Raw genomic sequence first — 13,108 nt, 5'->3', positions numbered from 1 at the left:
GATATTTCCTTGCAAATTATGCTGCAGATGCATCTTAAACTGAGTTCAAAGGAAGAGCAGAATGTATTATATACATCTTTTAGTCCTTCGAGATGTAATCAATATAACAGGAATTCTTATAAACATGAACCGGCTTCTACTTAAGCAACAGCTTTCACGTTTTTGTTTTGGAAATTACTGCTTCTAATTTTTCAAATAGTTAGAGCAATCTCATATTTTCCTTTTTTACATGCTAGATGACTCTATTACAGTGTTTCAAGAGCTGAAGGATCTGTTGAAGAAAAATGCGACGGTCGAATCATTTATTGAATGGTTGGATACAGTAGTAGATCAAAGAGTCATCAAGGTATGCTTTAATAATGTGATAGCTGTATTAAAATAAATAAAATATACTTCCTTATGTTGTTTTTATTTAAGTGGTGACTTTCGATATACTCTCCTTTTTAAGCCCAGCAAACAAAATGGAAGGTCCCTTAAGAAGAGAGCGCAGGATTTTCTTTTGCGATGGAGCTTTTTTGGAGCTCGAGTCATGCATAATCTCACTCTCAACAATGCATCAAGCTTTGGTAAGCTTTTACATTTGATTTGTTTTAAAACATGGCCTGCTGTAGGTAAATACGACAGATAATACTGTACAACATTGGATAACAATATTCAAGAGCTCTCAGGCATGAACATTTCTCAACCAAGAGCACATTTTGGGGAATCCAGGTTGGAGAAGTATCAAACATGTGTAGGGAGGAACTGCAGATGCTGGTTTAAACCAAAAATATACACAAGATGCTGTCTCGATTGAAATGTCACCCATTCCTTTTCTCCAGAGATGCTGTCTGACCCGCTGAGTTACTCCAGTTTTTTGTGTCTATTTTCAAAGTATCAAACATTTCAGGCTAGGTGTCTAGTATTTTCCATTAAAGTCCTTTTGAAGGCACCACTTGTCCAAAATTGAAAAGTTACCTTCAACATTTTTTTGGATTGTTTGCCATTTCATTCCCCTAACACAAACTTATTAATACTTGTGCTTTCAAACATTTTTCTGTTTCAATTGACTAATATAATTTGCCACTTTAACTGATCAATGAGCATTCGGTTGTTTAATATTCATTACAGTTGCTCGTAAAGAGCTGAACTGACTGCTGTGAAACCGAATCAAATTAAATAATAACAAAAGTAAAACATTGGAGAGTAAGATGCTCCTTATTGTAAAATGTTAAAGCATGAAAACAAAATATCACGTTATTTATCTAGATGGCAACTTTCCTGCAATGTTATTGACAGGAAAAAATTATTCCCCTTTTCAAAACATAATTCTTAGTGCTTGATACTATCAAAGGTTTAAAGGGCTAGCACCATTGATATTACTGTGATTAAGTTATCTTTGGCTCTATTCACCACCAGATGAATGTTAGTTACATATTTAATATTTGTAAAGAACAAGCTGGGCAAGAATGATGCATGAAGGTGTAGGCAGGAGGATTGTATAAAGCAAAAAATAACTGTTGGCTCAAGCTATTTTTTTCTCTGTGCTCTAATGTGTTCTTTTCAATGTAATATATTATATTTTGGTGTAAACCAGCATCTGTAGTCCCTTCTATATTATATTTTCATGTAGTTAATAGCATGGAAACATCTTCAGTTAACTTTCTTTAAATGATGTCTATCATTTGCCCATGGTTGGCTATATCCCTCCAAACCTTTCTATCCATGTACAGACTTATTTCATCATAACTGCTTTGATTACCCTCTGACAGCCACCCCCCCCCCCCCGCGTGCAAAAAGTTGCCCCTCAGCTTCCTATTAAATCTTACCCATCTTACCTTAAACCAATGCTCTCTAGCTTTAAACTCCCCTTCCCTTGTGGAAAGATTGTAGCTGTTTGCCTTATATAGGCTCCTCATGATGTTATAAAGGTCTTGCTGGTAACTTAAGATAGCCTTTGGTTGCAGTTATACCGCATTGTGCAACGTCAAATAACATTTAAAAAGAATTAAGGGCCGCAATGGGTGCTCCCAACAAACAAAAAGTGGTTGCAGACACATATTTTTGGAAATATTAGGTTGAGCACTCTTGATTTTCCATGGTGTCTATCCAATGAGTAATGGTCCCCACTGAGTGTGCCGCAGCACACAATTACTTTTCATCTAATCGATCATACATAAATAGCACAAGGTTCTCATCGATAATTAACAATTTTTAAGTTTTACTGCACAGAATGCATCAAATAATCTTAAACTATATTGAAACAATCTCAAATGCATTAAATAATTGCTCATGTTCATAAGTCACAGGAGCACCATTAGGCCATTTGGCCCATTGAGTCAATTCAGCCATTCAATCATGGCGGATCTGTCTTTCCCTCTCAACCCCATTCTCTTGTATTTGTAACTCTTGACACCTGTACTAATCAAAGATCTGTCAACCTCTGCCTTAAAAATACTCAATGGCTTGGCCTCCAAAGACATTTGTGGCAATGAATTCCACAGATTCACCACCCTCTGACGAAACAAATTCCTCCTTCTCCTTTCTAGAGGTGTTGTCAACAAGGTTGTTATAATTTTGCTTTTATCTGAAACATTGTATGGTAAACAGTGCTGAATAACGTTAACTAGCTTTATTGGGCATATTACAAATTAAACTTTCATGACCTTATTTAAAATATTTTATGATATTATAATTTTCCAATTTTGGAAAATATTAAAATGTGTAACACAATTTATAAAGCAGAATCTCTAATTAATCATCTGTGACTACAGTTCTGTTTTCACGATAATCCATAAAGATTTTTTGTCAGCAGTATGAGGAGATAGTGAAATAAATCCCCAGACAAATTGACCCCTTCCTCTTTAAACTGCTATTTCTAGTGCCCAGGTTTTGGTGTGGCTGGGATCACTTAAATCAGAAACTGGTGAATATCAAAATAAAGCTTTTGTTAGTCTGCACATAATAGTTCAAAATATTTTGGAGAGACAGCAAGGAAACAGGCCCTTCAGCCCATTGAATCCATGCCGACCATCGGTCACCCTTTCAGACTTGTCTAATGTTATTCTACTTTCATATGCACCCACTCACTACACACACTAGAGGTAATTTACACAGGCCATTTAACCTATAACCCACAGGTCTTTCAGATGTAATTGGAAATCGGAGCATCTTGCAGAAACTCACGCAGTCATAAGGAGATCATGCATACTCCACACAGGCTGCACCCCATGTCAGGATTGAACTGGGTCTCTGGTGCTGTGAGGCAGCAACTCTACCGGCAATGCCACTGCCCCTCTAACTTCATACTTCTATTTCTAAACGGTCTTCGGGATGTGTCATGCTCTTCAAGCAAAGCCACCACTATATTGTATGATTTAACTGCTTAGCACAGAAGAAACGTTTTCATTGTATTTCGGTACACCTGATGGTAATAAACCAATCCATTTTCCTTTAGCAATTCAATATGAAATTAATTTCTGGTCCTCATCAAACAAGGGAGAGATTAGTAACTCAGCATTATGACTTTATGAGTGTGCTATTTCACACAAGGGGAGCTAGCTGCTTGGATACATAATTGGCTTCATGGAAAGAAGCAGTGTGGTGGTAGATGGTTGTTTTTCAGCCTGCATGCCTGTAACTAGTGGCGTGCCTCAGGGATAGAAACATATAAACATAGAAAATAGGTGCAGGAGTAGGCCATTCGGCCCTTCGAGCCTGCCCCGCCATTCAATATGATCATCCAACTCAGTATACCGTACCTGCCTTCTCCCCATACCCCCTGATCCCTTTAGCCACAAGGGCCACATCTAACTCCCTCTTAAATATAGCCAATGAACTGGCCTCAACTACCTTCTGTGGCAGAGAATTCCACAGATTCACCACTCTCTGTGTAAAAAATGATTTTCTCATCTCGGTCCTAAAAGATTTCCCTCTTATCCTTAAACTGTAACCCCTTGTTCTGGACTTCCCCAACATTGGGAATAATCTTCCTGCATCTAGCCTGTCCAACCCCTTAAGAGGGATAGGTGCTGGGCCCATTGCTGTTTGTGGTTTATATCAATGATTTGGATTCCAATGTACAAGGCAGATGACACTAAAGTAGGTGGTATGTAGACAGTGAAGATAGTTATCAAAAATTACACTAGGATCTTGATCAGCTGGGCAAGTGGGCTGAGGAATGGTTAATGGAGTTCAATGAGGATAAGTGTGAGGTGTTGCACTTTAGGAAGTCATACCAGGGAAGGGCCTTCACAGTGAGTGACAGGAACCTGGGGAGTGTTGCACAGCAGAGGGATTTAGGAGTACATGTACATAGCTCCCTGACAGTGGCATCACGGGTAGATAAGGTGGTAAAGAAGGCTTTTAGTACATTGGCCTTCATCAGTCAGGGTATTGAGTATAGAAGTTGAAATGCTATGTTATGGTAGAGAGAGTACAGAGGAATTTTACTAGAATGTTGCCTGGGTTTCAGCAACTAAGTTACAGAGAAAGGTTGAACAAGTTAGGGCTTTATTCTTTGGAGCGCAGAAGGTTAAGGGGGGACTTGATAGAGGTCTTTAAAATGATGAGAGGGATAGACAGAGTTGACGTGGATAAGCTTTTCCCACTGAGAGGAGGGAAGATGCAAACAAGGGGACATGACTTGAGAATTAAGGGACAGAAGTTTAGGGGTAACATGAGGGGGAACTTCTTTACTCAGAGAGTGGTGGCTGTGTGGAATGAGCTCCCAGTGAAGGTGGTGGAGGCAGGTTCGTTTTTATCATTAAAAAATAAATTGGATAGTTATATGGACGAGAAAGGAATGGAGGGTTATGGTCTGAGCGCAGGTATATGGGACTAGGGGAGAATACGTGTTCGGCACAGACTAGAAGGGTCGAGATGGCCTGTTTCCGTGCTGTAATTGTTATATGGTTATATGGTTGTACAAGATGCTGGTGAGATGTTGCTGTTCCTTCACCCTACGAAGGGAAGGATGTAATTATTTAGAAGAATGTTGCCAGGATTCGGTGGGTGAACTACAGTGAGAGGTTGGGCAAGCTCGGACTTTATTCCTTGGAGCACAAGAGGCTGAGGGATAGCCTAATAGAGGTATATAAAATCATGAGGGGAATTGAAAAGGAAAATCTTTTACTCGGGGTAGGGAAATCAAGAATCAAAGGACATATGTTTAAGGTGAGAGGTAAAGATTTAATAGGAATCTGAGGGACATATTTTTCACACAGAGGTTGGTGGGTATTTTGAACCAGCTACCTGAGGAGGTAGTTGAGGCAGGAACTACAACAGCATTTAAAATACATTTTGATAGGTATATGGATAGGAAAGGTTTAGAGAGATATGGCCAAACCTGGAAAAAAAGGGGACTAGGTTAGATGGGGCACCCTGGTCGGCATGGATGAATTGGGCTGAGGGGTCTGTGTATGTACTATATGGCTCCATGATTCTATGACAAAGTGTTGGTTGTTTGTAATTTAACTGTTGTAAAGGTTCTTTAATTCAGTCCAAGTCCCTTCATTGAAACACATATCTAGTGTCAATTTAAAGAGAAGATATATAAAAACGAACACAAGCAAATCCTCAAAGTATAAATATTGTACCTTCTATTGTATCTGAAGTTTGGCCTACTTTCATCACTAGTTTCATGTAATTAGTTGTCAAACAGTCTGTGAAAACAGTAAACAAAATGAGAGGTAGGTGAACCTTACAACAGATTAGGATCAGAATTTAAAACAGTGCCATGTTTGAGGTAGAAAGAGGTCCTTTGCAATCAAACAATGGCTTTTATTTCCTTTGCCTCTTAAAGTGAACTGATGGTCACTGAGATAATTTTCCTTTGCTCCTCTTCTCCAAGGCTCCTTTCATCTGATTCGAATGCTGCTTGATGAATACATATTGTTGGCCATGGAGACTCAATTTAACAATGACAAGGAGCAGGAGCTACAGAACCTCCTGGATAAATACATGAAAAATTCAGGTACAGTACTTCAATAAAACAACCATTTTTTTTTTCTCGTGAAAATCTAAAATGTTGCAGCCGTTTGTTCTCTTTTGCAAAAGTTAATTGAAGGCAGGAACAGCAGCAGGCTATACAACTCTGAGCCTGTGCCATCGTTCAACAAGATTATGGCTGATGTGAAAGTGCAGCAATCAGGACTGCTTTACCTCATATCCAATACAACAGACAGGATAGAAGCTGAACAGAAATACATGCTTAAGTGCTGGTTTGGTTATTGATTTTATTTTAAAATACCCTATACCTCCTCATCGGATTATTCAATATAAGTGGCATTGAGGTTGAATAGTGAAAGGCCTGGATGGAGTGGATGTGGATTAGATGTCTCCACTAGTGGGAGAGTCTAGGACCAGAGAACATAGCCTCAGAATAAATGGGTGTACCTTTAGGAAGGAGATGAGTGGTAAATCTGTAGAATTTATTGCCCCAGAAGGCTGTGGGGCCATTCAATGGATATTTTTAAGGCAGAGATTGATAGATTCTTGATTAATACAGGCGTCAGAGATTATGGGGATTAAGGCAGGAGAATGGGATTGAGAGGGAAAGATAGATCAGCCATGATTTAATGGCGGAGTAGATTTGAAGGGGCCAAATGGCTTAAGTCTACTCCTATAACTTTTGAATGTATTTAAGAGGCTTGTGGATATGCATATGGATATGCGAGGAATGGAGGGATATGGATTATGCACAAGTAGATAAGTGATGGCCTTGGTGTCATGGACGGCGCAGACATTGTGGGCCTTAGGGCCTGTTCTTCTGTTGTTCTGCTCTATGTTCTATGATCTATGTTCTATAAGGGTGGGAAATATATATTTTTAAATACCAAGTCTTTCCCAAAATGCATCACTTAGTACTAGCTTGTGCTAAATTCCATCCGCCATTCCTTTTCCCACTTTCCCAGTTGATCTACTTTTGTTATCGTATCGGTCAGGAATAAATCGTCCAGTTTTTGCCCTCCTAATTTTCTCCTTACATGTTCCCCTACATCCCTTATGGTCCTCAGTTCAATAATAATAAAATGATGGAAAATCAGCGGGTCACACAGAATCTGTGAAAAGTGAAACGGTTAATGTTTTTGGTTGATGATTTGTCATCATTATTATTCTGATGAAGAGTTCTCAAACAAAATCATCGATTGTTTCTTTTTTCACATTGCTCGAGTAATTTAAGGGGTCAGGAATAGATCCTTAGCTTGTGAGAAAAAAAAGCACAAAGTGCTGGAGTAACCCACAAATCTGGCAGCATCACTAGAGAACATGGAAGGGTAACATTTTGGGTCGAGACCCTTCATACTAAAGAAGGTTCCCACCCAAAATGTCACCTATCCATATTCTCCAGAGATGCTAGGCGACCATACGATTTACTCCAGCACTTTGTGTCTTTTTTTATAAACCAGCATCTGCAGTTCCCTGTTTCTACATCCTAGCTTGTGAGAGGTCTGCTCAAGGGTGTGATGGCAGCGGGGTGGAAACTGTTCTTAAATCTGTTGGCATGTGCTTTCAAGCTCCCAGGAGAAGGGAGAAGAGGGAATGGCTGAGGTGTGAGTAGTGCTTGTTTATGTTGGCTGCTTACCCGAGACATCGTGATAGAGTCAATGGAGTGGGTAAACTGGACTGCATCCACATCTTTCTACATAATTCACCCGCCGTCTTGGGAAGACCAGTTGTCAAACCACATTGTGATTCATCCTGATAGAATGCCTTCTATGGTGCATTTATAGAAATTGGTAGAGTCATTGAAGACATGCCAAATTTATTTAGTTTTCTGAGGAAGTAGAGATATTAGTGTGCACACTTGGTCATAGTGTCAATGACTTTGCACTAGGACAAATTGTTGGTGAAGATTACTCTTCAGAACTTGAAACTTTTGAGCATGTCCACTGCAGCACTATTGATTAGACTGAGGCCTGTGCCTCATGCCATTTCCTGAAGGTGATGACCAGTTCCTTTGTGGAGAAATGTAGGCATAGGGAGCAGGGTGACAAGTAGAATAGCTCAGCATTAAATGAAGAACAATCCGATTATTTTACAAAGGTTATTTTTCACAGTAAATTATGAGAATACAGCATAATTAGTTGGCTTTGGATAATGCCGTCAGAAATTGTTTTGGCAATTTCCAGAAACTCCTCATTTGATTTAGAAAGGACATCGACTTTAAACGTGCCAAGTGGACAGTGCTTTTACAAGCAATAATCCTAAAGATGTTTGAATATTAGGTGAAGTAAACTACATAAAAACTATCCTGCTTTTTAAAAAAAAAAAAAAAATTATAACATAATTGCAGTTGTATGCCCTCCAGGGCAATATATTCTTGCCATTTAGCTTGTTTCAAAATTTTATGCAGAATTTTCTTTCAATATTTTACCAATTTCCATTATTTTATGCCAATTTGTGATCAATTTTTGGTTTCTATTTTTTGTTTCCTTCCTGATGTTAGAGAAGGGTTTTCGCCATAATAAATCTTAAGCACTCTTACGATAATAATTCTCAAGTTGTCTTCTATTTAACTTTACAGATGTAAGCAAAACGACTTTCACAGCACCACCAAGCTCCTGTTTTCTTGCAAGCCGAAGTAAACACGCATTACTTTCTAATGATGCCATGGTAAAAAATGAATCTTTGGTAGAACAGCCATATACATCTCTCTCCACAAGTCAACACAACATGGCTACCAATTTAACTTCATACTCAAATGCTGAAAACACTGCTCTTCAAATGGCAGGTAAGAAAGTATTCTTATAATTTTACTAAAACTGCATTCTTGTTACATTGTTCATCTTTATTCATAAAATACAGCAGCCTGTGTTGAACTAGTTTGGGTGGTTATTTCTAATCCATACATGTATTACCATGGAATAGCATTTTTGGGATGGAGATCACAACTCAATAAGTTTTCTTTGTCTAACATTGACTTCTCAAACTTCAAGTAGCCCTTGCTTTCCCTCTCCCTCCACCCCCTCCCCCTTCCCAGTTCTCCGTCCAGACTTACTGTCACAGACTACATTGTACCGCCCACTCCCCTGGCATCTGTCTGAAAAAGGACCTCGACCTGAACCGTCACCAGTTCCTTCTCTCCAGAGATGCAGCCTGTCCCGCTGAGTTACTCCAGCATTTAGTGTCTAAGTTTTAAGATTGATTTGAATAGAGAGAAGGCTGGGCCTTGCAGGATGATACTGAATTGGTGTATTGCAAATTACAATGTTATTGGGCAGGAACTCGAGAGGGTACACTGGGAGCAATAGTTATTAGGTAATTCTACATCTGACATATGCAAACGGTTTCAAAGTTCAGGGCCGGCGTGTTCCAGTAAGGAGGGGAAATAATGACGGCAAAGTAAGGAAACCTTGGATGAACAAAGATGGTGTACATTTGGTAAAAATCAAAAAAGGAAGAGCATGCAAGGTTTGAGAGAATGGGATGACACAGAGCCTTTGAATAATATAAATAAAGGAAGAAAGAACTTAAATTCGCGAGTAGAGGAACAAAGGGGCCACAAAGTGACATTGACGAGTCCATTAAAGAAAATCCCAAAGGTTTCTATACTTGCGTTAAAAACAAGAGGAAGAAGTTAGGACCACTCAGGGATACAGGAATTTGTGCTTGGTGTCAAGAGATGGAGGCAGGGTTGTAAATGAGTACTTTGCATTAGTTTTCATTAAGAAGGACATGGAGGACGGTGAAATTAGGGTGGAGAACATTATTACTGTTTAGTGTTTTCTGAGTCATTTGTAACTGTCACTTTGTCATGCTGTTACTTGTGGGTGGAGCACCAAGGCAAATTACTTGTATGTGAATGCTTGGCCAACAAACTTACTTACTTAGAGCAGTTTAAGATTAAGATGGAGGAGGTGCTGTGGGTCTTGAAGAGCATTAAAGGGTATGGATCTCTAGAGCCTGATGGGATACATCTCAGATTATTCAGAAATTAGGGCCAAGCTTTACAATTGCAGATGAAAAGCCTGATTTTCCACATCAATAGTTTTCCATTAAAATGTTTTCCCCACTTGTTAGATGTTTGTTCTTTGACGATCCCCATTTAACATTAATCTGTTGGGGTTTTTTTCAACTACTTTACTCCATTATTTCATAATTATTATGCTTTTTAGTTAATCTGCCATAAATGTAATATTTTTTTAACTGTAGCTACATTACAACTACAAATTCAATCATTCCTACTGTGTTGTTATAAGGGGATGTTCGGCGATTATTAAATATTAAGAAAGTCCCTTTCAACTATCTTACATTTTTCAATATTAATAAGATCTCAATATTAATTGTCAACTCTGGTAATGCATCACATAACCTCAGATCCATTGTGTTTTTAAATAGAAATTAAAATTCTTTATGTATTTTAAGTTTATTTAATTGAGAAGATTGGAATTCGATCAGTAGATTTGGATATAATCATTTAGTTCATCTTTCAGCATCCTGGAATTGGCATGATTCATTGAAAATTGAACTGTTGACTATATTATAGCATAGTTATGGAGAAAATAAATTCTAGATTCTCTAAAAGAAGCGGTACTTAAAAAAATACCCAATATATTTGTGCAAGAGCAGTCTGAAGAACGGTCTGGACTCGAAATGACGACTACCCATTCACTCCACGATGCTGTCTGACCTGCTGAGTTACTCCGGCACTGTGTGTTGAGCATAATAAATTTGAGACGTTTATTAAAATCAAGGAAGATGAATCTACATCAGAATCTGCAACAGAGATAGAAGAGTAAATGTTTCAGCATTGGAAGAGGTCATCGAGTCATAGTCATAGAGTGATACATTATGGAAACAGGCCCTTCGGCACAATTTGCCCACAATGGCCAACATGTCCCAGCTACACTAGTCCCACCTGCCTGCGTTTGGTCCCTATCCCTCCAAACTTGTCCTATCCATGTACCTGTCTAACTGTTTCTTAAACGTTGGGATAGTCCCAGCCTCAACTACCTCCTGTGGCAGCTTGTTCCATACACCCACCTCCCTTTGTGTGAAAAAGTTACCCCTCAGATTCCTACTAAATATTTTCCCATTCACCTTGAACCTATAACTATATAACCTTGAACCTATGTCCTCTGGTCCTCGATTCACCTGCTCTCGGCAAGTGATTCTGTACATCTACCCAATCGATTCCACTCATGATCTTATACACCTCTATAAGATCTCCCCTCATCTTCCTACACTCCAAGGAATAGAGACGCAGCCTACTCAACCACTCCCTATAGCTCAGACCCTCTAGTCCTGGCAACATTCTCATAAATCTCAGAACCCTGAAAGGTCAAGTGACAACCTTTCTTTAACTCAGTGGTTCTAAGGCTATGGGATCTGTTAGCAGAGTTGGTGATTGTTGAGGCTATAATAATATTTAAGGTTGTTAAATTAATAATAAATAGGGAAATACTTGGAGTTACAATGTATTTTATTATGTTGAGGCACTCTACAGCATATTGAAGCACATTTTATTGTATAGGGATGGAAGAGATACAGCAGCCATTTTATATGCAACAAGCTTCCACACAAAGTGATGTGATAATGAGCAAATATTCTGTTGCTTTTCTCATGACACAAGAATAGGCAGATGTAGGAATCCGGAGCAAAAGTTTAACTCTCATTGCTGAGGGAAATGACGTAGGCTGCATATAGACGTTAGTTGGTTAAAAGGCAAGCACCTAGAGAACACGTATCCCTGTTCTATCTCTGGAAAGCACCAGGTGAGGCCATAAGTTTGGGAAATGGAGGAAATACAAGTGAGGGCTCCATCAATCACAGCAAAGGGAAGCCATGTTTCCTGAAAAAGGAATGCATTTCACATGTCCTAGAATAAAAGGGATCACCTTAGGAGCAGCAGCAGTGGAGGCAGAGAACTGAGAGAAAATAATGGCATTCTTGCTTCAAACATAATGGGAAGAGTGAATGGTACTTTATTATCACATGTGACCTGATAATAAAGTACTCTTTGCATACTTTGTAAAGTATGCCAAGAGTTGCCATGAATAGGGCGTCCGCAAAGCGACAAATTGTTCAACGTAGTTGACAATGGTCCCTCTTTGCTCTTGGCGGCCCTCCGCGCGGGTCCCTCTTTGTTCTCTCAGTGGCACATCCTCGTCCGACCTTGGGCACATCTTCGGCCCTCCTCGCTCACTGACAGTGACTCAAGGATTCAAAGTGTAGTCAAGGGATCTGTAGGAGCTGTCTCTTTTGATATTGGTATAAATAGGGGTAAATATTGCATAAGATTTTGGGGAGATTTCCCTGCACTTCTTTGAAATAGTTCTGGAGCCATTCAAGGAGCCATGCTCCTTGACCTGCTGATTTTCTCCAGCAGTTTGTTTTTTGCTCTTTGAACTAGTGTTGTGGGATCTTTTACATGCTCCCAAGAACACAGTTGTGGTCTTGATTTGGTCGTAACATTATCTACATAGCTCCCCCTAATTGTGCAACATATTCTCAATGGTATGAAGAGTCAGCTTAGAACTTTGTACCCGAATGGGTACTTGGTCATAACCTCATCAAGAGTATGCCAACATTTGAGACATAGAGGACACCAGTTGAAGGGGAAAAAAATAGAGATTTTGGAACAAAGCAAACATGTGAATTTAAGTCTACATTATGGCGGTTTAGGTAATGGAAATTCATGCTTATAGCATTAAAAAATATCTACACAAAAATTTGAGCTACCGAATAAGTTAAATTGGGTCACAATAGTGCATGTTAACTAAAATGTATTAAAGGGTGTGGCAACATATTATACCACACTTTGCAGTAAAAAGTGTACGGGGGTTTATGCATGTGAGAAGAGGGTAGCAGCTTTATTTTAATATACATGGTGCAAACAATATTCAGATTACATTTACAACATATTAACATTTCTTATGTTCAAAACTTCTTCAGGGTCAAAAGCAAATTTTTTTTCAGATATCATTACTTATCAGTTCTATGATAACACTAAACTGTTCTTCATTTTATTGACATTATAACTAGTTAATACATGTCAAGAGTCAAGTCAAGAGTGTTTACCTGTCATATCCTCCGGATATGAACTGGAACAATGAAATCTTTACTTCCCACAGCTTTGCAAACACATTAGAGCTGTTTTAGGCATAACATTTCCAAAAACTTATTT

The 13,108-nt window shown here is 38.9% G+C and overlaps 1 protein-coding gene across 1 annotated transcript in view; it reads left to right on the top strand.

Annotated features, from left to right (window-relative positions):
* rfx6 (regulatory factor X, 6) overlaps positions 1–13,108 on the top strand; it is a 52,353-nt gene that overhangs the window by 24,415 nt on the left and 14,830 nt on the right. Inside the window, exons 13-16 of the mRNA XM_055636373.1 lie at positions 237–346; positions 449–566; positions 5,831–5,953; positions 8,507–8,713. Coding sequence (XP_055492348.1) covers positions 237–346; positions 449–566; positions 5,831–5,953; positions 8,507–8,713 — 558 coding nt within the window. The remainder of the gene's footprint in view (positions 1–236; positions 347–448; positions 567–5,830; positions 5,954–8,506; positions 8,714–13,108) is intronic.

This window comes from Leucoraja erinacea, chromosome 5, assembly GCF_028641065.1.
Source record: "Leucoraja erinacea ecotype New England chromosome 5, Leri_hhj_1, whole genome shotgun sequence".
Taxonomy (NCBI): domain Eukaryota; kingdom Metazoa; phylum Chordata; class Chondrichthyes; order Rajiformes; family Rajidae; genus Leucoraja; species Leucoraja erinaceus.
The sequence above is the reverse complement of the archived record's forward strand: the minus strand, read 5'-3'. Positions and strand labels throughout refer to the sequence as shown.